This window comes from Pimephales promelas, chromosome 3 (genome assembly GCF_988280905.1).
Source record: "Pimephales promelas chromosome 3, fPimPro1.hap1.1, whole genome shotgun sequence".
NCBI lineage: Eukaryota > Metazoa > Chordata > Actinopteri > Cypriniformes > Leuciscidae > Pimephales > Pimephales promelas.
Window position 1 is genome coordinate 41,437,798 of NC_142771.1, and position 27,726 is coordinate 41,465,523.

Genomic DNA, 27,726 nt, shown 5'->3' on the forward strand with positions numbered 1-27,726 from the left:
GTCCCTCTAGTGGACCGAACCTGTAACAACAACCACTTGCTATAGTGGCACTGGCGATCCATAAGCATGTGTAATGTCGTAAATATTAATGATAGGATAAATTTTAGCATTTAATATTCAAATATTCAAATATTACATAAAAAAAGGAATGGAATTCGAATAACATTCTAGATCTTCGAGATCTTGAAGCAGAAATGATGGAGAAACGTACGTAAACATACCAGCATCCGTCACCATGATCGATGATGGAATGATTATCGCGCAAAAAAAAAAAAAAAAATCACGCTAGTCGTCGCATAACATCGGTTAGTGGAAACACCGTCATTTCGCAATCATTTTTTAACGACATTTAGAAAATATCGCACACGTTTAGCGCAATTTCTTTATTGTTCATCAGCTGGGAAAAACTCAAATAACGATCCAAACTCCAGTGTTATTATTAACACTCTGGTGTGGTTTTCTACGGAAGAGTTAGTCGTGAGGATCTTCATCGTTCTCTAATCGAGTCCTCAACAACACACACACACACACGCAGCCACACACACACACAACAAAACAATTAAAGCCCTCTTGCAATCCTAAGCTGTTAAACAACAAGAATTGATTGGGTCATTACAGGTTTTGCCAGATGGTTGGAGTGGGGGTTAAATTAGAGAAGTGGCAGTTACTGTGTATTTTGATGAAAGATTAACACGAAGACATTAGGTGTGTTCGACTCGAAGATTGGTGTATAACATCAAAGTAACGCAAGAGTGATTCAAGAGCATTCAGATCAGTGCGTTCTCGAATCGCTCTCGTGCGGCGCAGCTTCGAGCCGAACACACCTATCCTGATTAACGTGCGTGAATCATTGAGAGCATTACGTAAAAATGCCGGATAAGAACAGAGACAGTTTCTAACGATAACAGTGAGGCCCTTGACGTGGGCCCTAAAAATCTCAGATTGTTTGGAAGTGAGAGAGACTTAACGACTAGCCAAACCACATATCAGCCAACGAACCCCCTTCATCACGTCTGCCATAAACACCAGACACACATTCCCAACAGCACTAAACACCTGTGCCTTTCCGTCCCCATTCCCCCTCTTCCGAGACGTTCACAGACTTCACACACACACACACACACACACGAAGAGCTCTTTAATACAACCTCCCCGTAGAGTTATTTATTCCCCTCTGGAAGGTAAAACACAAGAGTGAGAGACGTCAGCCGGGTTAACCTGTAAACAGAGCCGGGTTGCTGGGATATCCAGGACGGATATAAGAATTAGGGGACAGACAGAGACGTTCTGCCCCTCAAGACAATAAAAGAGGGATTGAGGGAGGGAGGGAGGGTGTGTTTTTATCTTTGAGCAACATGCTGTAAAACACACACAAAGCTGTGATCAGAAACAATGGTGCTGGTCTGTGAGTGTGTCAGGGGTTGCAGGAAGGAAGCCAACTTAACACAACTCAACAAGTGAACACAACTCGACCCGACTCAACCCAACTCAACAACTGAACACAACTCACACAACACAACACAACCCAACTCAACAACTGAACACAACTCGACCCAACTCGACCCAACTCAACAACTGAACACAACTCACACAACTCAACTCACACAACACAACACAACCCAACTCAAAAACTGAACACAACTCGACCCAACTCGACCCAACTCAACAACTGAACACAACTCACACAACACAACACAACCCAACTCACACAACACAACACAACCCAACTCACACAACACAACACAACACAACTCACACAACACAGGCTCAACCAAACTCAACCCAACCCAACTGAACCCACAAAACACAACCCAGCTCAAAACAACACAACCCAACTCAACTCAACCCACACAACACAACACATCTCATACAACACAACTCAACTCGCACAACACAATCCAGCTCAACCCAACACAACACAACTCAACCCAGCTTAACTCACACAACACAACCCAACCCAACTCAACTCACACAACACAACACAACCCAACTCAACAACTGAACACAACTCGACCCAACTCGACCCAACTCAACAACTGAACACAACTCACACAACTCAACTCACACAACACAACACAACCCAACTCACACAACACAACACAACACAACTCACACAACACAGGCTCAACCAAACTCAACCCAACCCAACTGAACCCACAAAACACAACCCAGCTCAAAACAACACAACCCAACTCAACTCAACCCACACAACACAACACATCTCATACAACACAACTCAACTCGCACAACACAATCCAGCTCAACCCAACACAACACAACTCAACCCAGCTTAACTCACACAACACAACACAACCCAACCCAACTCAACTCACACAACACAACTCAACCCAGCTCAACTCAACACAACCCAACCCAACTCAACTCACACAACACAACTCGCACAACACAACCCAACTCACACAAACCAACCCAACTCAAACTAACCCAAATTGCACAACACAACTCAACTCGCACAACACAACACAACCCAGCTCAACTCAACTTACACAACACAACCCAACACAACACAACTCGCACAACACAACCCAGCTCAACCCAACTCAACTCACACAACACAACCCAACTGACACAACTCAACTCACACAACACAACACAACACAACCCAGCTCAACTCAACTCAACTTACACAACACAACCCAACACAACTCAACTTGCACAACACAACCCAACACAACTCAACTCGCACAACACAACCCAGCTCAACCCAACCCAACACAACCCCCCAGAGAAGATGTGATGAGAAGAACTGGAAAACCAAAGGTTTGGAGGAAATGGAGACCAAATGTCTTGAGCAACATCAAGCCTCAATAACAATATGCACACATGGTACTGCTTTAATCTTTTATAAAAGTGTATGAATGAATTATATTTTTATTCAGAATGTATTTAGAACATCTGTTATTTGCATCCAATTGAAGCTCAAAGACAAAGAATTGAATCTAACCACCATCTAAAACTTTTCGGAACCGCAGTGATCAGGGGCTTTCGTTCAGGAGACTTCCAGGAACAGCCACCAGGGGGGTTCCCCGAGAACCAGTGGCTCCCCATGGGAAAGTTTTCCTGTTGTATTCACACCGCCAGTAGGAACTCTGAAGGGACGCAAGACACCCTTGAAGAGCTGCCGACTCACGCATTGCCTCTCCATTTTACTCTACATTAATTTTCCTATATAATTATACTTTTAATAAAAATACTGGTTACATCAATTGACAAAAAAAGGTTACACCACCTGACCATGTTGTCTCTACAGTCAAAGACCGTTGTTTGTTGAAATTGTGAATTGTTCTCTTGTTTATGCTGCTATTTCCGCATGTAAAGCTAAACCTTTGTGGTATTTTTAATTGGTCACAGACACCCATCTATTCTAATCTTAACGGTTAATGGTCGACTAATGAGCTTTGGTTGTCAGTCAGGAAAATAATCTAGCCTAAATGATCAAAATGCTGTAAGATTTACCATGCAACAACACACACAAGTTCACAGTCACACTAACTCAAAAACTAACGTACACAAGCGGAGATCAGGCCGCCTGAGATTTGATTGTCACCACCAGTCAGATCCATATTGATAAATGGCACGTTTTTTGCATTTTCTGTTGTACATTTGCTTCATAAATGAGGCCCATGAAGTCCACATGTCATGCAAACAAGAAACTTTACTTCTAACCACAGGTCTATAGATGTCGTTACAATCACGCAACTCTGCGATGCTGTTCACTGGAACTATGATCGAACTGCGCTACCAGTCAGAGGATTTGGATCGGATTAAATGCTTTTAAAAGAAGTCTCTTCTGCTCACCAAGGCTTCATTTATTTCATTAAAAATACAGTAAAAACTGTAATTTTGTGAAATATTATTACAATTTAAAATAACTGTTTTCTATTTTAATATATGTTAAAATGTAATTTATTCCTGTGATCAAAGTTGTATTTTCCTCATCATTACTCCAGTCTTCAATGCCACATGATCCTTCAGAAATCACTCTAATATGATGATTTGATGCTCAAAAAAACATGTATTATTGTTATCAATGTTGAAAACAGTTTTTTCCAGGATTCTTTGATGAATACAATTAGTATTTATTTGAAATATAATCTCTCGTAACATTATAAATCTCTTTACTGTAACTTTTGATCAATTCATTCATCCTTCATGAATAAAAGTATTGATTTCTTTCATTTCTTCCCCCAAAAAATAAAATAAAAACTAGTTCTGAGCCCAAACTCTTGAACGTTAGTGTTTAATGCGACAAACAAAGCTTCTATTTCAGATAAATTCTGTTCTTTTGAACTTTCTGTTCATCAAAGAATCCTGAAATAAAAAATGTAAATACCCGTTTTAAACATTGATCAAGCTGATAACGACCTTAGTTGGCTTGGTCTTGTTGTACCAATGCTAATGAGCAACATTTGCATTGGTGTTTGGTCAATGCAGCGCTTTTGAAAGTTTACTTTAAACTGAGCTTGATTTGTTGTATTGTCCTGTAACCTGTAAGACGCTACAATGAGATGAATGCAAAAGTGCAACTTCAGTCCAAGAACAAGCAAACAAACCAAAAGGAACGACCGAAAATAATCGAGCGAGGAGAAGTGAAATCGAGAGCTTTCTCAGAAACGTGACCACATTCAGTCTTTGAGGAACATCAGCGTTTCCCAACAGCAGCTGAATAATAAAGCCTCTGAAAGACACCACACAAGCCCTTTCAGCGAGCCAGGATCCCGACCGCATTCGTACATCAGTTCCCTAAAATATTCATGCTCTTTGTAAAGTATTCATGCGAGGCCGTGAGGGAGCGAGCGCATCCAACGACACCCCTTCACGCCTCGGGACGCCATTGACCGGTCCGTTCGCTTCACCAGAGAGAAGCGGCTTTGGTGACCATCCAGCTCGGTTGGTGCTTTTCTCAGCTAAGCCTTGATTAAATAAACTGTGGTATCTGTTAAGTTGTCCATTAGTGGAGGGCTAGACGTATTTATTATTGCATTATAATTTCTGGAAGATGCAGACATACAGGAAAATTTGAATACTGTGTCAAAAATTTAACTTAAACTAATATATTACACTCATTTCATGCAAAGTGAGATATTTCAAGCCTTTATTTGTAATAATTTTGATGATTATGGCTTACAGCTTTTGAACACCCCAAATTCAAAATTACAATATTGTGAAAAGGATTTCATAAGCTGCAAGGCATAATCATCAACATTATAACAAATAAAGGTCACTTTGCATGTAATGAGTCTAGATAATATATTAGTTTAATAAGTTGAGTTACTGAAATAAATGAAATTTTTTCAAGTATCACATGTGCGCACCGACTATAGTACGCCAGTTGTAGGTTGAAGCGCTATTAATGCATCTGTTTGTTTGCCAAATTCACTGTAATATGAAAAATTTAAAGTGCATTATCCATTAACAAGCCAGGATGACCACTTGTGTAAATGAGCACAGTTTTCAATCCACTGATCATTTCAAAATATCAAATATTAGTGATATCCGATATATCGGCCACCGTATCCGATTCAGTATCGGACGATACATGTTGTTATACATTATATTTATATTATATCATATTTTTATTTTGTTGACGTCCAAATAAGAAGATTTGTCCGGTATATTAAAGCTGACAAATAATGTGTTATTTCCTAGACACTTGAGACACTGTTCACCATGATAGTTTTGAATCACTTGAAATGTGATTGGAATCACTTTCGAAAAAGCATATCGGCTACATAAAATTATAATGAGAAGATTATTATGATTGTGTGTTTGGTACATGGCTTTTAATGGTGAGACTTTTGTTTTTGTAATCAGGCTCTAAAAAAATATGTAAAAATTTGGATTTAGATGTATCGGCCGATATATCGGTTATCGGCAAAAATTAGCTTAGCTTTGATAAAATAAATTGTGGTGTTTGTTAAGTTACAAGTGCATTAGTGGTGAACTAATATGGGATTTAAGTGTGTGATTTTATTTTTTTCAAATTTAAAATTTTTCAAATATTAGGGATGCACGATATATATCGGCCACCGTATCGGTATCCGCCGATATGTTCATTTTTAATGTTATCGTTATCGGCCCGATAAGAAAATGTGTCTGATACATTAAAACCGATAAGTAGTGTGTTATTCCCTTCAGCTGAGACACTTCAGATGCGCACTGTTCAACATGATGGATTTTAAAATATGATTGATATCTTTTCAAAAAAGGAAAAAAGTTACAGTAAAGGGCAACAGTCTGGCATTTCGGCTACATAAAATTATAATGAGAACATTATTTTAATTGTGTGTTTGGGTTTTGGATTTTAATGGTGAGACTTTTGGTTATAATCAGGCTCTCAAAAATTCTGTAAAAATTTGTATTTAGAGTTATCGGACAATATATCGGTCATCTGCAAAAATTAGCTTAGCCTTGATTAAATAAATTGTGGTATTTGCTAAGTTACATATGCATTATTGGTGAACTAATATGGAATTTAAGTGTGTGTTTTTTTATTATTATTTAGCCATTTATAATATTTAGTTAGCCTATAATTTATAGAAGATGCATACATAACTATATGTAGGCAGCACTGACTATAGTATGCCAGTTGTAGGTTGATACACTGTGGCGCTATTATTGCATCTGTTTATTTGCCAAATTTCACCATAATATAAAAACGAAAAATATTGCATTATCCATTAACAATCCAGAATGTCCAGTTTTTCATCAACAAATCATTTTAAAATATCAAATATTAGGGATGCACGATATATATCGGCCACCGTATCGGTATTAGCCGATATGTTCATTTTTAATGTTATCATTATCGGCCCGGTAAGAAAATGTGTCCGATGTATTAAAGCCGATAAATAATGTGTCATTTCCTTCAGTTGAGACACTTCAGATGCGCACTGTTCAACATGTTGGGTTTGAATTGCTTGAAATATGATTGATATCTCTTCAAAAAAGGAAAAGTTACAGTAAAGTGATATCGGCTACATAAAATTATAATGAGAACATTATTTTAATTGTGTGTTTGGGTTTTGGATTTTAATGGTGAGACTTTTGGTTATAATCAGGCTCTCAAAAATTATATAAAAAATTGGATAGATTTATCTGTAAATATATCGGTTATCGGCTTTCAAATATAAAGAATTATCGGTTATCGGTATCGGCCAAATTTTTGATATCTGTGCATCCCAATCAAATATCGCCCGGTCCAATGTCTCATATGCATTGTTAAAAAAAAAAAATCCTGTGACACATTTCATGCTGGATACAAACACCAGTGTAAAAACGATTGCTGACCATCAACCTGGTCTGAAATAAAGGTGCAGTCGCAGCGTTGGCGTGTCAATAACGTCACCGCATGAATCAAGCAGGAGACGGTGATATTCCAGACAAAGCTATAAAACCCTGAGCTCTATGAGTTTTATATCTCGGTACAATCCCTCACCTGTCTCAATCATTGAACAGTGATGACAGCTAAGGGCACGGCAAGCTGGGGGTGTACGACCAAAAGGCACTGTCATATCCGGTTAACAGCACACCTGCACCCTTTAGCTAACATTAGCCTAAATACTCATTCCCCAAGGCCAAATGGACTCATCTACAACCGCAAATATCAGAGAGTATGGAAACGGCTGGAACAATGCCTTGTTATCGAAGATACTTCGCACACATTTGATTTAAAAAAGGACCAGGATATGTACAAACATTTTCTAGCAGTCTAAATTGGGCCACAATTCATAATCATTTCATGCGTTTAGTAAATCTGTTTGTTCCCAAAATAATCTAAACGCAATTAAGACAGTAAATGGATTCATGTGCTTGAGAACGTCAAGGCCTGCAGCCATGCAAAACAATCACATTCTTCAGTTAATTGATTAAAATGTACAATTTTTACGGTTGGTGAATCACTTACACGTTATTGATCAATTGGGCAAGAATGCATATTTTAGAGAAAGTGGATGTTTGTTCAAAAATGGTGCAAATTATTAAGAGAAATGTATCTGACTGCATCAACCCTTTTTCTCCTTCATACAGTAACATTGCAAAACTGTTTCCTGTAAAAAAAAATTAAAAAAAAATCTTAACTAGGCTATTAAGATTAAACAATAAGACCCTCCTTAGTAGGCTACTCACAAATAATGCACTACAAATGCCAAACAGTTTAGATTTAAATTTCTTTTTTTTATTAAAAGATACAATGTTCATTCTGTTCTTAAACCTTAATTTGAAGCACAATTTATATAAATTAAATGTATTTTACAATACCTTACAGATAATATTAGCTGATATATCCTCATAACGTCGCCTGTCAAAATGTTGTACACAATGGGTGTGTGTTATTCACGAACACAATGATTTTTAGTCTTATGTATGAACTCCAAGCAAGGAAATGATCATAACAACCGAAAAAAAGACTAGAAGTGACCATATAAATCTAAACAATCGATTTCAAATGGTGTACATTGGATATTTGTACCATCTGAAGAGAGCCAAAAATGACAATAAATATGTTATCAATAATTCGTTGTTTAATGTGTGGATTTTTGAAATCTGGATTAAAGTCTTATGCTATAATAGACGTTTTTCATAGCGATTAGAAAGACTACTAGACATAATCAATCAAACAGAGGCCTGATATATTATAAACAAACATATTCTCGTCGCGCGTTTCAAAATCGTCGCTTTTTCCATTCAAACGCCACTAGAATTAGATAAACACACAACAACTGAATACTAGAATGAGATTAAAACACAAACACACCTGAATGCGCCGCCATGGGTAAGTGTGAAGGGTAATATTTCCCGGGTGGGAAATGCGGCGGGTGTTGCACAGCCCCGTGGCCGGAGGAGGAGACGCGTGAGGCGGCACGGTGGACGAGCGTGGCCCGCTCCGAGAGGAGGTGCGCCGGAGCAGAGAAATCACGACCCTCCATTACTAACAAAACTGAAGATATAATCCAAATCCCGAGGGGGAAATCAGATGAAACCTGTGTAGTGTAATCCGTGTGGGTTTGAGATCGCGGAAAGCTCGCCTCTCCTGCTCAGGTTGAAGTCCTCAATCATCTTTTCTACAAAGAAAGAAAGAAAGGAGACGTTGTTATAATCTCGGTATGGCACACTGGCACTAAAGCTGATGATTTTACTTCATGCTATTAGTATTCGACATATTAAAGAACACTGCGATATAAATCGAGAGCTAATTTTGATTTACATTCGCTTAAAAAGAACTGCGTTGGTTTTTGAACGCACGTCCATCCATTGAATGAATGGATGTAGAAAGGCCAGAGATGGCAGTGATTGAATAGGCCTAATAGAGAGAGACCGATGCGTGATAAATACACACGCCTTGTCCAAAAACACAGAAAACAACATATTTTAAATTGCGTATGCATGTTTTATAAGCATTAAACACACATATGGCAAACGGACGCACAATATTGTTTCCAGCATTTGAATGTCTCTCGAGTCTGTTGTTGCTTTTGTTGTGGTCAGAAGATCATTTACACATGAATGAAATCTTTAGAAAATTATATAGTGTTTTATATGATATGTGTGTGCAAATTAAAAAATACAATAGATTTGAATACATGCGTTTAATTAATTAATTAATCATTTAAAAAAATCAATTGTGCTATTTTATAGCATATCAATTATATTAGGATAAAATAGTAGTTGGACCATGCATGATGATTACAATCAATACAAAAAGCAACAATTCATAAAATGTATAAATTCAATTTTGTTTGCGTTCCCTTTGGTTTTTAATCAGAATACACTGGGAAAAAACACACAAGTGTGTGTGTGAGTGTGCATTTAGGCTATGTAAACAACTGCAATTTCTTCTCTGTTTGAGCTCTTATTTTGAGCAATTAAATCTATCAGAAGCAGTCGATATTGTACAAATATTCATGTTTTAAACGCGTTTGATTACTCGAGCCTCTTTTGTGCTGCTTCTGTCTCTGGTACAATAACACGAATACAGAATGTCACACGATAAATGAATCATTGAAATGGTTTCTTTAATTTATATATGCAGACTGCAGCTTTTTCAGAAAATGCACGATTGAAATAAATGCAGTGTTTCGCGTTGTGTCAGGCCATGCACACACACACACACCGAGCTTGTTCAGCTTTTGTCTCCCTGTGACTGAATGACTGACTGACTCTCTCTCTCTCCATCAGCCATTACTGACCACCAGCCGTCCATTTCGAGCACACAACATTCAACCTTTGTTTTAATCTCAGCATTTACATGCTATTTAAGACTTAAAAGCTTTGTATCGACAGCTGCAACGTGATATGTTGTTAAATATTTGCATAAACGCGACGCAAATACAGCAGTTGTTTGTGTCTCGTGCATGACAATGCACGAAGTAAAATGCGTAAAAATCTGTCTTTATAAGTCAAACTGACCAAAAACCATAAATCAACTGCGTTGTCTTGTGTTCGTCGAAGTCAGAGGCTCACACGGGGAAGACTGCTGTTATTTTAATGTCTGTTTCGGTCATGTTATTCGGCCGGGAGAAGCACGCGCTGCTCGGGTACCGGCGGTCACGCGAGCCGCTCGATCTCACACTGGAATATTCCTCATAAATCAACATTTTCTTCATTATAATTAAGCACTGAGCAGCGAAGTAATACACCGATCTGAGTCTAATAATAAACAAATCCTGGAAATCTAAACGATGCTTTCATTTGTATTAGGCTATTATTCTTTGTCATGTTTCAATTCGGACTGCGATGTTATTTAGAGAAATTATTTCTAATTTAACAATAACCTTCTAAATTATAGCTACATTTGTAGATTTTAGAAATATTAAAGCGCAAAAAGTGCTATATCAATACAACTGTTTTGAGTAACGTTAGGCTATTGATTTGTACGTGGTTACAGAATTCATTAAAATATCAATTAAGTATTGCGGCCTTATGTGTTTTAAATTTTTTTTTTAAATCGCAAAATTACTTATTAAGCAAATGTCTAAATTAGAATGTGTAAATGTTGCGTATAAAGCACTGTGATTGAATGCAAAGATTTATTATTAAGTAATTTAATATTTTTCCATTTCCCTTTTTTATGTTGCACAATAATTGTGCAGTTCCGCTAGTGACGATTATTTTATTTCTTTATTTTTTAAGTCATTTACATTTTATTCTTCGTAAGGCGACACAATGACATTAAAATAAATGTATTACTTACTGGTATGTTATATCCTCGCATAACAATAAATACATTTAATTAGAATTAAAGAAAAAAAATATATATGCAGGTCAATGATGTCCCTTAATTTTAGAAAGCATATTTCAAGTGGTTTTGTCCATAGTTCCCCTCATACGGTTGAAGCAGCTGAAGTCGCGAATCGAGTCTCCAAACACCGATTCTTTCTCCTGTCCGGTGCCGATCGAGAATCTCCACTCCGGGAGAGTAAACACACGCGCCCATTGGTCAGATTGGCGCATAATAATGAGCTGGCGTCGCTCGCCCGGGGACACTGCGCGTTCTGATTGGTCCAAACCAGCAACCAATAGGAATTCGATATGGTGAGAGAGCGCAGTGAGGCGAGCGGCAAATTCAAGCAAAATAAAACACTAAAGACTGGTTATAAGGGCTAAACGCCTCAACATTGCTGTGCAAACAACCTGGAGCAATCCTTACTGCCACAACGTCGATTAAAATGTATCCAATGTATTATTATTTCTTTAAACGTCATCAATCAAAATGATTAATTAAAACAAACACTATTATAGGGTTGTCTTTAGTAGAAGCATAACAGTCTATGAATTACTGTGACTGCACTGAATATAGTTTTCAGGAGGTTATATAACGCTAATTGCCCTAGGTTTATTGAACATGCTTTCAAAAAAGGCTCTATTTAGAGGAGGATTTGATTGGTTGGCCCGTTGCCAGCGTATTGTCACTCACGGAGTGTAAACAAGACTCTGATTGGCTGCTGGCCCGTCCGCATTGGGTTATCTGAAAAAAAGAAATAACTGGATCTGCGGTTTCAAGGCGTCCCGGGGTTAGACGATGAAAACAGATAAGAAGGGACCGTTTCAAGGCGCTCCTAAAGGCGGACCCTCTGGATCTGATTCTTCTGCACATTTGGAGAACACGAAAGTACTAGAGTAATAAATGTAAGTGTTCGTTGTTTTGAAGGATTAAAAGACGTTGTGTGGGATACCTTCAGATTTTAAACGGCTAAGACAGTCGCAAGGCGGACTTCTAAACACCGTCGGTAAGACATGAGGACAATCCGGGAAATGAAGACTTTTTTTTTTTTTACTCGAATTTATTTTATCTAATTGAGCGGATATTTTCTATGTGCGATAGACAAATTACGAAAAATAGAATTAAAGAAAAATTCAGATATTACGACGTAAAAATATATAATTGTTTAAATATACTGTATAAATAAATGTGCCATTCACACTTCTAATTTAGTCTTTTTATTTTGGTTTTGTTATGGTTATGATTTCCAGTTACATGCAATTGTATATGTTTTCAGGAAATTGTATTTCATAAATTTTCTCTCAAATCGTTGTCGAGTCATATCTGTCGTATCTCTCCTTATCGTTGTGACCACGTGCCACATATTTGTATAAATGTATGTTTATACAGAAATTTCCTTATAGACAGAATTAAGGGGATTGTTCTCAATGGGTCTGTGATTGACAGGATTCATCAAGGAAAGCAAGAACAACTTTTCCCAGCAGAAACAAAATGGTCAAACTGGACATTCATGATTATGTTTTGTAAAACAACATGTACAAAATATCATATTATCATATTCATATTAATATTATCACGTTACAAATTAAATCTTGACATTGTTATTATCAGTACATGTCATACTATGCAAGTCATTAAAGGCATTGGATTAAATAATAATACATAATAGCCTGTTTTGTCTGTATTTGCTTCGTCTGCTTCAACTGCTTGCTTTACTATTCAGATTTTTGTTTGTGATTAATTGTAATGAATTGTCGCTGATAATGCAGTCAAACTATGAAGTATTTTGCAATTAAATGTTGTATTCAGACATCTTCAACATTTGTCACATTATCACAGTTTATTCACTATAGTTTAGAAAATGGTAATAAATGACTGTTTTTTAGTGAAAAATATTTCACTGGTTTTGTCCGTCCTTCTGTTTGACTCTCGCAGGCGTTAAATTTAACTACACAATTAGATTATACCAGTTTAGATCAACTGATTACCAAGCAATGCTTAATGTTGTTCAGTCTGTGTGTAAAAAGAGCATTAGCAATTAAAGAAAAACACACTTAAGCAAAACATGATCAGCTCAAAGTGGAGGAATAATTATTGCTCCCAAATTTGTATAAATGTTACTGGTAGTCTGTATTCACTTTATGAAGAGTTATTGGGTATAATATGTCACATATAATATGTTATTTTATTTTGCTCTCCTTACTTACATACATGGACTAGTTTCCTGCACACACTAGTAAAAAAAATATCAAAAATGATATAAATGTCTGAATAAGCTTTGGTTTGACTGAATATCCCTTTACAGAATTAATCAGCATTCAGACCAATGTGTGTGTGTGTGTGTGTGTGTGTGTGTGTGTGTGTGTGTGTGTGTGTCCCATCCAGGCCGGTGTGTTCAAATATGGATGCTTCAACTAAACCAATGGAAGGAAAAAAACTGAATATGCCGATAATGCCACTTTAATGCAATCTTTACATCCAAAGGAGAATTTTTCTACACACATTTTTTGGTCTGAATTTAGCAAGGAATCAAGTGTCCATTGGTTTCTGATTTAAAAGTGCATTTATCTGCGATTCATAGAAAATATGGTTGATGAAACACAAAATGTCTTATTCGTTATTGTGATATCGCACATATGTGAAAAATGTGTAGTATGTGCATGTATCTGCAATAAATACTTAATTTGATTATTTTTTTATTGTCCTCATTGATTCTCAATATTAGGATAACCTGTCAATAAGAAGCCAGACACGGACAGACCAATATCTGGGAATATCTGCTTGCATTCATAAACAGTAGTGAGTGATCATGTGATCATATGTGACATCAGATTTACTAGCGCTGATCATCTGAGAGCTTGAATATTTATTAATAAATCCTGGATGGATGGTGCTAATATTCACTCTGTAACTTTAAATGTGCCCCTCCCCCTCCTGACGTCAGCGGTCTCCGTTAACCCCTTCCCTGCCGTGTGAGCGTCTCTAGTTAATCGTGACGTGTTTCCCCCACTGGTGTGAATGAATTAAGTCAAGATGTAAATTTTATTTAGCAAAAAATACATTTCAAGTGTTGCCATTTGGATAAAACCCTTCCATATCTTTATGAGAATTTAATGAAACGCAATCATGACACATCCTATCTGAAATGGTACAACAATAAAAAGCAAACGCATTTTACTGTTTAATACATATCCAACATTTCAATACAACATACAGTATTGGACCAATGTTTAATTCCTGTTAGGCCCGAACATCCTAATAAATTATCCCTAAAACAAGTGTAAACAAATGAAGAACTATTGATTTAGACTAACCCACAAAGGATGAACTTACTTCACCCAATTCAATCCAACTTCACTTGTAATTAAGCACATTTAAAACAACCAAGCTGACCAACATGCTGGACATTTCGGACAGATTATAAATACAAAAATAAACATTTAAAACAAACTAGAAAATAAGAATGCAGAAAACAACTCTCAGACAGGGTTAAAGACCAATGAATAAAATAGAGTAGATTTAAAAAGTATTGCCCAAAGAAATGATGTCCAAACATGTGGATAAGCGAAGAACAAAGAAGAAATGCAACTTTTATAAAGTGATGAGAAATTTGCACACTTTTTAACACCAATTAAGCATCTGTAAACTTAAAAGAGACGGTTCACCCGAAAGTGCAAATGAACTTTGCAATGAAGTGGAGCATTTTTTCTTCATCTCAAACCATTTACAAGTGTGTCTAATAAATGGGTTTGATACAAGTCAGAGGAATGAATAACGCCTTAATGTCTTAAGTTTAACCCTCAAAATGTTATTATTCCAAATGCAATTTCTAATCAAGCTATTGAGAGTATTAAAAAACTTCAGTGGGATAGAAACCCGTAAGAGTTTGAAATAAACAATAACATTTAGGAAGAACGTCCATTTTATGATAACACATGCCAGAAGATTTACATGATAACTTTATAACGTCTTGAATTTACACTTGAAAATGCTAATGTGGACGGAGAACGCTTTGAAACGCAAATGTATCCAGATTAATGTAGACCAGCGGTTCCCAAACCCAGTCATTGAGGACCATCTCCTCTCATCTAACACACCGGAGTCATCCCAGACCATGGGGGTCCAATCCTGCTCTTGTGGAGCCACTTGCAGCAGTGTTTATCTCCAGCCCTTTTAATTAAACACCTGTCAAAGCTATTCAACGACGCTAGAAACGCCTATTAGGAGCTACTCCACTGGAAAGTGGCCCCGGGGAGCAGGTTTGGACACTCCTGGGTTGTATCGGGTGTGTCCAATATTGGAGGTGTGCAAAATGTCCAGTGCTGGAGGGTCTCTAATACAGGTTTGGGGAACCAAACAGACAGACAGACATGTATTTCCTTGTATAATGTATTTAGGGAGTGGCAGTCCTTTCTGTCAGCAACAAAAAGTAGGACCGTATGCAAAAAAAAAAAATGCTAATGCTGATTGCACCTACTTTAAGGAGCCACCATATAAGCTTTCCACTAATTAAATAAGAAATAAGGCCCAAAACATAGCATGCAGACTTAAAAACTTGGCTGAAACGCTTCAACACGCGTTTACATGTGACCCAATTATGATGGTTTGCTCATTTGTGACACAGATCAGGGGTGCGTTTCCAGAAAGTATCGTTAGCCAACTATGGTCGCAAGTTCCGTCGTTATCTGCATAGTTCAACGAGTCGGTGTTTCCCGAAACCATCGTTCCAACGGACATTCGCAAACAGCATCGCAAAGTCATGTGGTTTGAACGACAGCTCTCGACCTGTGGTTAGAGGCATCGTTTCTATATTGCATCACATTTGGAGGTAATAAATCCTTATCTTGAGCAAAAAACGCAAGCTGACATTTAGTACAACCAGTGTCTTTCATTTAGAATACATACAAATGTAATTTACGTATTTTCGTTTTTCAAAGATTTGAAGTAACGTGTTTTGAAGAGTGCGCATGTGTGAACGTGCTCTACTATGTAAGAACGAGCCAAATATTGAGTCTGGTAATAAAGCAAAAACAACTGAGAACAATTAGAAATAGTCCTCAGATGACATGTCTGTAATTTATATAAAACAAATCTAGCGTTAATTGGATCTCAAACAGTTTCATTTAAAGTGCGAAACCAACGTGGTTGAACGATACTTTGCGACAGTGGGTTTCAGGAAACAGTCGTGACTAGCTAGTTGATTTTTCCAACGATGCATCGTACTACGGTAGTGAAACAGTGAACTACGTCGTTGTACGGGAAACGCACCCTAGATGTGTTATCTGACCGTGTAAACATGAAAAAACGCATTTATTTGGAAATTTCAATATCAGTTTCAGGCCTTGTTCATATGTGGAAATAAATCAGTTATAAATCAGACATGTGCCAATGTAAACAGGCCGATCGGGTTTCCTGAGGCATTAGGCTATGTCTCCGCAGTTTATTGACGAGAGCAACTCCAACGAGCCTCTGCTAAGGGACGAAACGTTGTGTCGTCGTAGGAGACGGGGGTGTGGAAAAACGTTGGCACAACATATCAAAGGTTGGCTTGCTCATACTAAAATTTCAGAGCCATTGCTCCTCGTGACTATAGAGTGCTGAAGTTACGACGTCACTCTTTAGGCCAAAATGCGGAAGTGTGTTAGCATTTTAGCATTACGGTTCCCTCGCTTTACGTCTATGGGATTTTTGAATGGGTTTTTGCTAAATCGCCAGAAATAAGGTCTGTGGTGAACAGAGCCTCTAAATATTTTCACGTTTTGATCTATGACATAAAACACACAGTTATAACCTGCTTGTGTTTTTAAAAAAACTTTATATAAATTTTGGATTAACTTGTAAAGATTATCTTGATAAACAAAACGTGTAAGGGTCACAACTCTTTGTTAAACACAGATCTTATTTTTTGCGATTTTCCAAAAGTCTATGGGGAAAATGCATAGCTTTTCGATCGATTGAACCCATGCGGCGCTAGCTTCCGCGTTGTCCTACAAAGTGACATCATAACTTCGCCACTCTATATACTCCCGCCAGTCCTGAGATCTCTCACAGTAACTGAAGCACATGCACAGGCTCTGCAATGGTGGCCATTTACGTCCTCCTCCACCTCAAAATCACGCAGATATTTGGCGAACTTTGCATATATCGCACAGCTAGCATCAAGCATATTTCGCGTGAGGGCAAGTGTGAACACATGAATCACATATGGGTCACAGCAATTGAAAGAACAAGTAAACGGACGACGGTCAAAAAAATCGGATATAGGCGACAAGACGTGCAGAGTAAACAAGGCCTTAGACTGCGCTGTGATACTGGACCTGGCCTGAAGAGGAGTTGTACAACCTTATTTTCGTTGTTTCCATCTTCATCTTCTATTGTTTTATTGGTAGTCTCCAAGCCTTTAGTGGATGTGAGCTTTGGGGACCTACAAATTTGTTCAGTCATGTACAGATGCTCAAATGTGTGTGATGTGATGTATAACATTTGGGATGCACACACCATGTCTCTGTCACACTTGTGCTCAGTTGGTTTCACGGACTTTTAGTTTGTTTTTGTAAGTCACATGTGTTCCTTCGTTTGAATTCCCCGCCACTCTTTAATTACTCTATAGTCACAATGGTTATAGTCATTATTAGTTCCTTGTTATCAGCTGTGTTTGATTAATTATCTGGTCTGAGTCTGTACTTAAGTTCCTGTCTCCTTAGGTCATTGATGGTTGTTGTTTGTGTCTGTGTCTCGCGTAGTACGCTGTTAAGTTTGTTTCCACCAAAGAATAAAACTTTTTAAAAGATAATTGCGACTTTTTATTTCACAATTGTGATTTACATCTTATTTACATGTTATTTACAAAGTATTTAAAAAGACTTTATAACACGCAATTCTGACTTTATATCTTGCAATTCTGAGACATAAAGTTATAAAGTCAGATATAAAGAATAAAGATATAAAGTCAGAATTGCGTGTTATAGTCTTTCTTTTTTTTCTCACAGTTGCGAGTTTATATCTTACAATTCTGATTTTATAACACACAATTGCAACTTTACATAATGCAATTCTGGCACTGTAAAAAAATATTGATGGTTTAACTTAAAAAAAGTAAGTAACCTGGTTGCCTTCAAATTTTAAGTTGATTGAACTGGAAAAAGTGAGTTAATACAATGAAGGAGATTAATTTAACCATCAGAAACTCAAAATAATATGTTATCTGAACTAAATAAATTATTTAAGTTGGTTTGACAAAAGAAAAAATGTTGTGATTACTACACTGTAAAAAATATTGATGGTTTAACTTAAAAAAAGTAAGTAACCTGGTTGCCTTCAAATTTTAAGTTGATTGAACTGGAAAAAGTGAGTTAATACAATGAAGTAGATTAATTTAACCATCAGAAACTCAAAATTATATGTTATCTGAACTAAATAAATTATTTAAGTTGGTTTGACAAAAGAAAAAATGTTGTGATTACTACACTGTAAAAAAAATATTGTTGGTTTAACTTAAAAAAGTAAGTAACCTGGTTGCCTTACAATTTTAAGTTGATTGAACTGGAAAAAGTGAGTTAATACAATGAAGGAGATTAATTTAACCATCAGAAACTCAAAATAATAAGTTATCTCAACTAAATAAATTACTATAAAGTTGATTTGACAAAAGAAAATATGTCGTGATAACAAATCTTAAAAATAATTTTTACAGTGTGACTTTATAACACAATTGTGACTTTATATCATGCAATTCTGACTTTATAACACAAAATTGCAACTTTATATAATGCAATTCTGACTTCATGACACAAAATGCAACTTTATATAATGCAATTCTGACTTTATAACACAAAATTGCGTGTTATAAAGTCAGAATTGTGAGATGTGAACTTGAAATTCTGAGAAAAACTCAGAATTGTGAGATGAAAAGTCGCAATTACCTATTTTAATTTTAATTTTGTGGCGGAAACAAGCATCCATAGTTATTATTGCCCTTTGTATTTAATAAACCTCATTGAAATTTTTATATCTGGTCATCAGCCTTCAGTCATCATGACAGTCTCCACAGACCTTGCTAATAATGCACAAATAGACAGTTTTCGTTTATGATGGTCACCATTATGATGATCAGTGTTTATTTTAGTTGGGCCCTTGACTTTTTCAGTTTATTTCATTTTTTAATTTATTTTTATTTGATTAAAACATGCTTTAGAAATGTATCACAAAGAAAACAATTGACTCCAAGTGCAAGTTAACTACAAAATCTTTAATACGTTTTTTTTTTATAATATTTAAATAAAGGGACATTTTTCCTATAGGTTGGACATCACTTTTGGCCACTACTGTATAAAATAAAAGTACAAAAATATCATTCAAAGTGAAGAATGATTTTTAATTGCCAAAGAAACACAAATCATAAATACATTTTTAAATACTGGCCAAAAACAAGACTCCATTTGACGAGTCTGAGCTTTAGTAACTTTCTAATCTAAGATGTATGTGCTCTAACCGCACAATCATCGCTCTTAAAACATCACAGCATGCCCGTTTCCCTCTAAATCACCACTGACTAAATCTGAGCAAAAGAGACAAATGGTAAGAAAGCCACATGTGTGATTCTGAGGTTGCTCTGTGCCTTTCTGACGGCCCGAGGAAGGCCCGAAGTGCTCCGCTGGGAAAGCTTTGGCTAGTGAGCTGTGACACATATTCATTTACGCCTCCGTTTGAGTCTGTTGTGCTTGTGCTAGTCTACATTTCCATCTTAAGCCTGAAATCTTTTTGAATTGTGCTTGCTTTTTGTTGGTGAAATTAATACTTTCCCTTCCAGAATAATGTATTATTTCTAAATTAAAAAAAAATAAAAAAACAGGGAAAGAGGGTCATTGCAGTCGGATTGTCAGGAATGGTTGTTGTAGAAAAAGCTCATGGCGAAAGGAGAACAATAAGAGTCTTTAATAAAATAAATACATCTGTGGTGAAGTAAATGCTACAGAAAAAAACAATGTAATTTGATTTCTACATGAAAAAGTTAGTCCAGGCAAGAATATATTCTTTTTAATTACTCAATTCAAGCTTAAATATCAACAATATAAAATTTAAAATACCTATTCAACTTTTCTGATACTGGTGTTCCCATCATGCACTGGGGCATGAATCATTAATAAGGTTGATTTTTCACTGGTTTTATCATTGCTTTTGTTGTTAGGTTTGGTAACTTGCCATTTTGTGACATCTGAAATAATTCAAAATTCAACTCAAAATGACACAGTCTAGCGAGTTAAAGGGATAGTTCACTTTAAAATTAATTTTTCGTTTGTTTTAATGGTTCTGCTCTTGCTGGTGATGTTACAGTCCTTTGTCAATTTCTTAAATCATTAACAATTCCACATTTACTCATACAGCACGTTTGCAATCGTGTGTTGTTTGTGATATCAGTAGAAATTGACCCTGAAGTCTAGAATGTCACCGCAATAGATAACAAAAGAAAAGAAGCAGCGTCACTGGCGTAACTACATTGACCAGTAGTGATAAACAGCTCAGGTGTGTTTAAAACACTGCAGCATTTCCACTAATGAGTTTTCTCCCGTAGCTGTGTATGAAATGCCAGATCGTTGTTTTAAATGTCGCAAATGCAGTCAAGCAAGAGAAGGCAATGAGGAAACATGTTCACCCTACACTCTCAAATGTAGCCTGCAAAATCTGTTTACAATTCATGCAAATTTGCAGATTCAAAACAAGTATCCGGTGAGTGTGTGTTTTAGTGATTGCTGCCACCCTAATTTAAATTCATTGAAAAAATTGTTTTCTTTGTTTTTTACCAGATAAAAATGGTTCTGAATACATTGTAGATTATAGATTTGTTTCGCCCGCAGATGTCTGGAAAAAACTCACAGACCTAGTATAATATAGTTACTTTTATATTTTATTTAATAATAATAAAAAAGTAATATTTCTATGTGCCTAATATTTCTAATAGTTCTGTTTTTTTGTTTTGTTTTTTTGGCTGATTGATGATTGCACTAATGTTATTTCCAAAAATAGTCCAGCTTCTGATTTAGGCTTGTGTTGCAGGACACACAGCCTTCATTGACAATAGAAATATTGTAGTAATGGTGTTCAATGGTAAGGTTACAGCAATATAGCAAATAATGACCTTAATTAAAATAATGAATGACCTTCCTCCAAGTGTGTGCCAATGAAGGTGTTGTCCACACACAGTCTAAATAAAACAACAACAAAATACATAAGAACAGAACAGTATAAAATATCTAAAACTCAATATATATATATATATATATATATATATATATATATATATATATATTATTACGAGTATATATACATCCCTTCGTGTACATATTTACATATCCACACCTACAAATATTCATAACTCAATATCTAATATTCCAGTGACAGTTGACACGAATATAAAACGAATTGTTCTTTAAAGGTGAATAAAAAAAAAAAGATCAATCTGAGAATTTACAATCCAGAATCACAAAAATGTGTTAATGGTGGCTTAGTAATAACTTGATAATAATAAACAATAATAACTTCTCCTGAGAAAAACAAGCAACTGTATGGCCTCATGATGAAATATAAGAATATATGAAGACGGGAAGAACTATTGAGTTGTCACAATAACGGGAATGAGAGGTGAAAGAGTGTCAAAAACTATAGTCAAACTCGATTGAAATAAGTGAAGTGTTTATGTTTTCTGCAGTGAAGGTGTTCGATTGTAATAATTCAGGAAATACCTGTAAAATAATAGAAAATTAAATTTTTCTAAATTTGTCTTTTTTAAGTTTTTGTGCTTTTTTAAAAATGAGTAAATTTCACTTTAAATGAATGTGTTTTGCAGTTGTTGCTGCCAGTCATGTGGGCACTTTTTTTATGATTTTCTATTGTGAGCAATGAGTTGCTCCATCTGGTGGTGAATTTGTCAATTACGTTTATTATTTGTGTAATTTTATATACATCATATGTTTAAGAAAAATAAATAATACAGTGATTTTTCAGTATAAAAAAGAGATTTACTGTAATTTGTCTAATAGCATAATAATTCAAATAACAGCCGAGATAAAACAGATTTATATCTGGTCATCATATAAAGCGATCGTTTCTCTTCACAAGATTTAAACTAAACCTCTTGATTCATATGAATTCATTTTATGACACCTTCACTACTTTTTTTTGTCAAAGTTTTGGTTACCTGGACTTTCGATGGAGAGACAGACATTTCTCAGGTTTTGATTAAATTTTCGTATTTTTTTACTTGACTTTTAATTTCATTTAATCTTTCATTTTTATTCGACATTTTAACCAAAAACTATGGGTTTGGACCAACATGAGGGTGAGTAAATAACAGAATTTTACTTTTTTGGGGTGAGCCTTTAAAACTCAATACCTCTGCTTTCATCCCAAAGACTTTATATACATACAAAGACGCTCATATTAATATTACTGATTAATATTGCTGCATCCATCGAGGAACGATTGTGCCACCGCTACGACGGCTGTCCCAGTTTGAGGACTCCTCCAAAAAGCATCTTTCGTTTCCCATGAAATGAAGGAGACAACAGATGGATCCTTCACAGCATTGCCTATCCTAGAATTCATTGCGCGCTGGCAACGACCCTAGACTGTAAAGCTGACGACAGGATTTTTTTGGAAAGAAATTGCCGTATTATACTTTTAAACTTAAGTATTGGGTTTCAGCTTACACAAATATCTGATACAAACGAAAAAAAAAAAAACAAACAAAAAAAAAACAACAACAACCTTTAAGCCAGTTCAAGAGTTGACATATATCTTACTAATTTTCTATTATGGTTTATACTCCTCATTAATACAGAAATGGACAGAAATGGAAAGTGAGCATACTTAGACAGGTTGTGAATCCTGTTTTGTTTAAACGGTTTAATTCACTTTAAATTAACTTTTAACTTTTTGTTTCATATCAAAAGCCCTGTCTGTCAGCGTGTTGTCAGTGTCCTCTCTGCTCCGCGATGTGTTTTTCACTGCGTGAGAACATGGTGGGGCGTGGCTTGTCGGACATAGCAACGGTAGCTAAAGGGGGCGGGGCTTTGCGAACGGTCATTTAACCTAAAAAAGTCCCGTATAAATGTCCCTGTCACTCATCAACGGCAGCTGTCGGCAAGATGCCGGAATAAGTCCTGCCAACCCAGTAAACACAGAACGTTCCCCTAACGTTCCCATATGGTTCCCATTTGGTTATTTTTTTGGGAACCAAATAAGAACGTTCTAAGAACGTTCTCTGTAGGTTTTTTTTTTAATAACCTAAAGAGAACGTTCCGGGAACGTTCCCTGCAGGTTATTTTTAGGTTTAATTTTGTAACCTAAAGAGAACCTTCCCAGAACGTTCCCTGCAGGTTATTTTTAGGTTTAATTTTTATAACCTAAAGAGAACGTTCCGGGAACGTTCCCTGCAGGTTATTTTTAGGTTTAATTTTGTAACCTAAAGAGAACCTTCCCAGAACGTTCCCTGCAGGTTATTTTTAGGTTTAATTTTTATAACCTAAAGAGAACGTTCCGGGAACGTTCCCTACAGGTTATTTTTAGGTTTAATTTTACAACCTAAAGAGAACGTTCCGGGAACGTTCCCTGTAGGTTATTTTTAGGTTTAATTTTGTAACCTAAAGAGAACGTTCTGGGAACGTTTCCTGCAGGTTATTTTTAGGTTTAATTTTGTAACCTAAAGAGAACCTTCCCAGAACGTTCCCTGCAGGTTATTTTTAGGTTTATTTAATAACCGCTCTCTGTAGGTTATTTTTTTAATATCACTTTCCCTTAACAGGTTCATATTTAATATTTATAGGGTTTCCTTACCATTTTCCTGGTTTCAGGTGTTTAAGTAATTTACTACTCAACTGATGACTTAAATTAGGTTTATTGTACTTATATCGTACATTATAATATAGAAATTATAAATATTAAATATTTTCATGGTTTATTTTGAAAGATCTTTCATTATGGTTTACAATTACATACATTGATGGGCAGAAATCTATTTGGCAAGACTAAACAAAACACAATTTCACTACAGAGTTAAACAGTTTTATTAAAACAAAGAACAAATGAACAGGAACAATAAAACAAAACAAGAAAATGACTCTGTTGTTCCTCAGGGGACACCAACCCAACTGAATACAGGGTAAACATTATTGTGCATCATTCACCAGTCACCCATCTGTGTCCTTCATGTAATACAGCCTCCTCCCAAATCAGCAAAATGAGAAACTGAGGAATAGATGAACACTTGCAAAAGTAGAGACTGGATTAAAAATATTTAAAAAAATACATCTAGGTTGGAATGGATGGATGTGAAAATGGTTTAGCTCCTAAGGGTTTTTGCCTGTGGTAAGCAAGTAGCTATATTGTTGTGATAAATGCAAACAGAAGGACATGGGTGTTGGAGCGACCCTTTGGTGGATAACCTCACTTTGCACCATTGAGGCTTGCAAAGCAATGTCCAATGGACTACATGTATCAAACCTGACAGGGGAAAAGAACTAACCTGTGCTAGTTTGCTCTTTATACACTGGCAGCCAATGTATACCACGTGACCAATACAACTCAGTGTGATTTTTACATTTTTTATTTTTATGTTTTACTATTACATCATACAATATATAACAATTACAAGTGATGCATGAGTGTTTTAATTTTTATAATCTTAATATTATTCACCTCAGAATGCGATTTCATTTTACTTTACCATCACGGTTCACTGTGAGGTTGTTAAATGTGGCACACCACTCCCCCGGAAGTGATGTCATAGCCACAAAATCTTTTTTTTTTTTTAATTTTTTATCACATACTTGCTTATGATGAGCTCAATGTTGATTTTTTTGTAATGGAATAATTTACAAATTAAGAAGCTTAACTGTCCCACTTTGCCAGTATTCACCCTATATTTGACTTCACAATTCCAGGTTTCTCAAAAGCAGGACATCACACTTGTAAACTTGTATAGCAGTAAAAAAAAAAAATAAATAACATAAAAAATAAATAAATAAGTGGTCTTCGATCACTTTTGACCGAAAAGTTGTCTTGAATTTTTAAAAAAAAAAAACATAACTTTATCGAAATGGTATAGACGGGATCTAGCATTTACACCATGAAATTACATGTTTTATTAAAATAGTAAGGGAAGTTGATATTTTTATGGACGATCTTATAGTTGAACACCTCCAGAGGGACAATGCAAAAAGAGCCGCAATGTCCTAAACAACCATCAATGTCCTAAAGACTTTTACGTGTTTTCTTTATCTTTGCATTTGGAAATTTTTGTCTTTCTATCATACTACTTACTTCTCAACCATTTGCACATCAAAACCAAATGCTTCTACCATAAAGGCTCACATACGTTGATAGATTAACTCGCGTCTGTGGGCTAGCTGGTTCTTCGCTTGCATCCTACGTAGACCTACATAGTCAAACAGGATTAACTAGTAGACAGTTAGTTTGGTTTTGCACTTTTCCATGGACACTCAGAAAAGTAAATGTTTAACTAAACTCTGGTACTTGTGTTGTATTTCATCTGCCTCTGGTAAAGAAAGTGTTAAGTAAAACCCTTTCTGCTCTTCCTTGTCAGATATCCTGTTTATCTGTTGTACACACACTTGTGTGTGTGTGTGTGTGTGTGTGTGTGTTTTGGACTGAGTATGTATATGCCCCATTCAACTACGCCACTACTGAATGCAGATAGAGGAAACCAGCTTTCAGCCATCTGTGCCTTTCATGTAATGCTTATACTTGGTCCTTCCAAATGAGAAAATCTTTAAACAGATGAACACCTGTAAAACAATGATAGAACAGTAAAATTCATAATGGTTATAATAATAATCATCATCCACATCATCTACAAGCAAAATAACAGAGACCTGTTCTTTATAAATGGATTACATTAGGATTAGTTAACAGTATTTTACTGTTGATGCTTTGAGATGATCCAGGATCGTTATATTCTTCACAGTCAGCAAACTCAAACTTGCTCAGGAGCAAACAAGATTAGAATGAAGATTCAGTTACTTTCTTAACATCGAGACATACTTATAGACGAATCCGACGAGCGTTCTGTGTAGGCTGCCATCTTGTGGCGACGCCATTACTGAGCTGTTACACCGGCATAGACATGTGCACCGGTATGTAAACAAACCTCGGTGATAACGCGAACGCACCCTCGATGACAGCTACAGACAGGCAGACTTGTTGGTTGATGATGTTAGACCTTGGCCTCCAGTCACAGGTGAAGGTACAAACGATCTTACAGATTATTTATGAAAATAGCTTGGCAAGCTAGCTAGGCTAACGTTTGCTAACGAGGAAACTATAAAAAGATCTGTCCATTTGGCAACAATAAATAAATAAATGAAATCAAATAAACAAATTCATGTTTTTCATTTGTGTCCATTATTTATCTCATTTTCACATTGCAACGGGCAAGGGTAAGGTAACGTTATGCTAGAAAGTAGGGCTGGGCGATATATCGCACGATATTGTTATGCGCATCTAATCAGTAAAGCCGGTTCCTTGATTAGCAGTAAATCACCTTCACCTGCTTTCAGATGGACGATATGAGTGTTAAAGTTAATGAGATAATTAAGTGATTAATTTAGTGATGATTGAGCATTATTGAAGACACCTGATGATCACAAGCAGAATCACAAGGACAAAATCACAAATTGTAAGCCACCGTTATGGAGATCAGTGTTTGCTTTAGTTGGACTCTTGACACTTATACTTTCACTTTAAATTTTGTTTGCCTGTTGATATTGATTTATAACAGTCAAATAAACACAGGCAACTGTGAACTGATAGTGTTGGTTATGTTTTGACATATCATGCAATGATCTGAAAAATGAAACTTATTCAGTTGATTCGGTTAACTTGTTAGCTACAGTTTTGTGGTTCTGCTGCATATCTGTATTTTACTTATAACCTAAAATATTCAATCTGATCAAATCACTGGCATCTTTATTCAGAAACACAGAGATCAATAATCAGCCTGTCTATCTCAACCGTGGTGACATTTTGCCACCAATCACAACTCATTAATGTCTCCCATCATGCATTGCGGTTTGAATAAATTATGATCTGAATTGTCGATGTAATTAACTTTTCCTACTTGAATATTCTACTCGTCACCGTTGTTGAGAAGCATTGACTGAATCTTGAGGTCTGTGTGTGCCTTAAAGAAAGATTTTTTTTTTGTTTAAAACAATTTGAGAAATCCATTATATTATATTTAATGTTCTGGATGTTTATGCAGAATCTCAGTTATACATTAACCAACAGAATAAATCACAGACATAAGTTTTAAATGATGAAAGTCATTATAACCAACATCATTAGTGATGGCCGGTTCGTGAACGAATCGTTCTTTTGAACCGGTTCTTTTTAGTGAACCGGTCGAACCAGTACACTAAATCGGACTGAATCGTCCGAAACAGTTCGCGTCTTGCGTCAGCGCTAAACCA

General features: G+C 36.1%; 1 protein-coding gene and 1 long non-coding RNA gene across 2 annotated transcripts in view; one reads left to right on the plus strand and one right to left on the minus strand.

The window, feature by feature from the left end:
• The window catches only part of bahcc1a (BAH domain and coiled-coil containing 1a), a 149,526-nt gene extending 138,116 nt beyond the window's left edge, over positions 1 to 11,410 (minus strand). The window contains exons 1-2 of the mRNA XM_089128912.1: positions 11,213 to 11,410; positions 8,777 to 9,083 (exon numbers count right to left, since the gene is read on the minus strand). Of these exons, the coding sequence (XP_088985038.1) occupies positions 8,777 to 8,948 (172 nt within the window). The 5' untranslated portion in view covers positions 8,949 to 9,083; positions 11,213 to 11,410. The remainder of the gene's footprint in view (positions 1 to 8,776; positions 9,084 to 11,212) is intronic.
• Positions 11,411 to 11,948: 538 nt separating this feature from the next.
• On the plus strand, positions 11,949 to 12,777 carry LOC148982101 (uncharacterized). The gene is made up of 2 exons (XR_016155230.1): positions 11,949 to 12,248; positions 12,646 to 12,777. It is a non-coding gene; the product is annotated as an uncharacterized LOC148982101 (long non-coding RNA).
• The last annotated feature ends 14,949 nt before the right edge of the window (positions 12,778 to 27,726 follow it).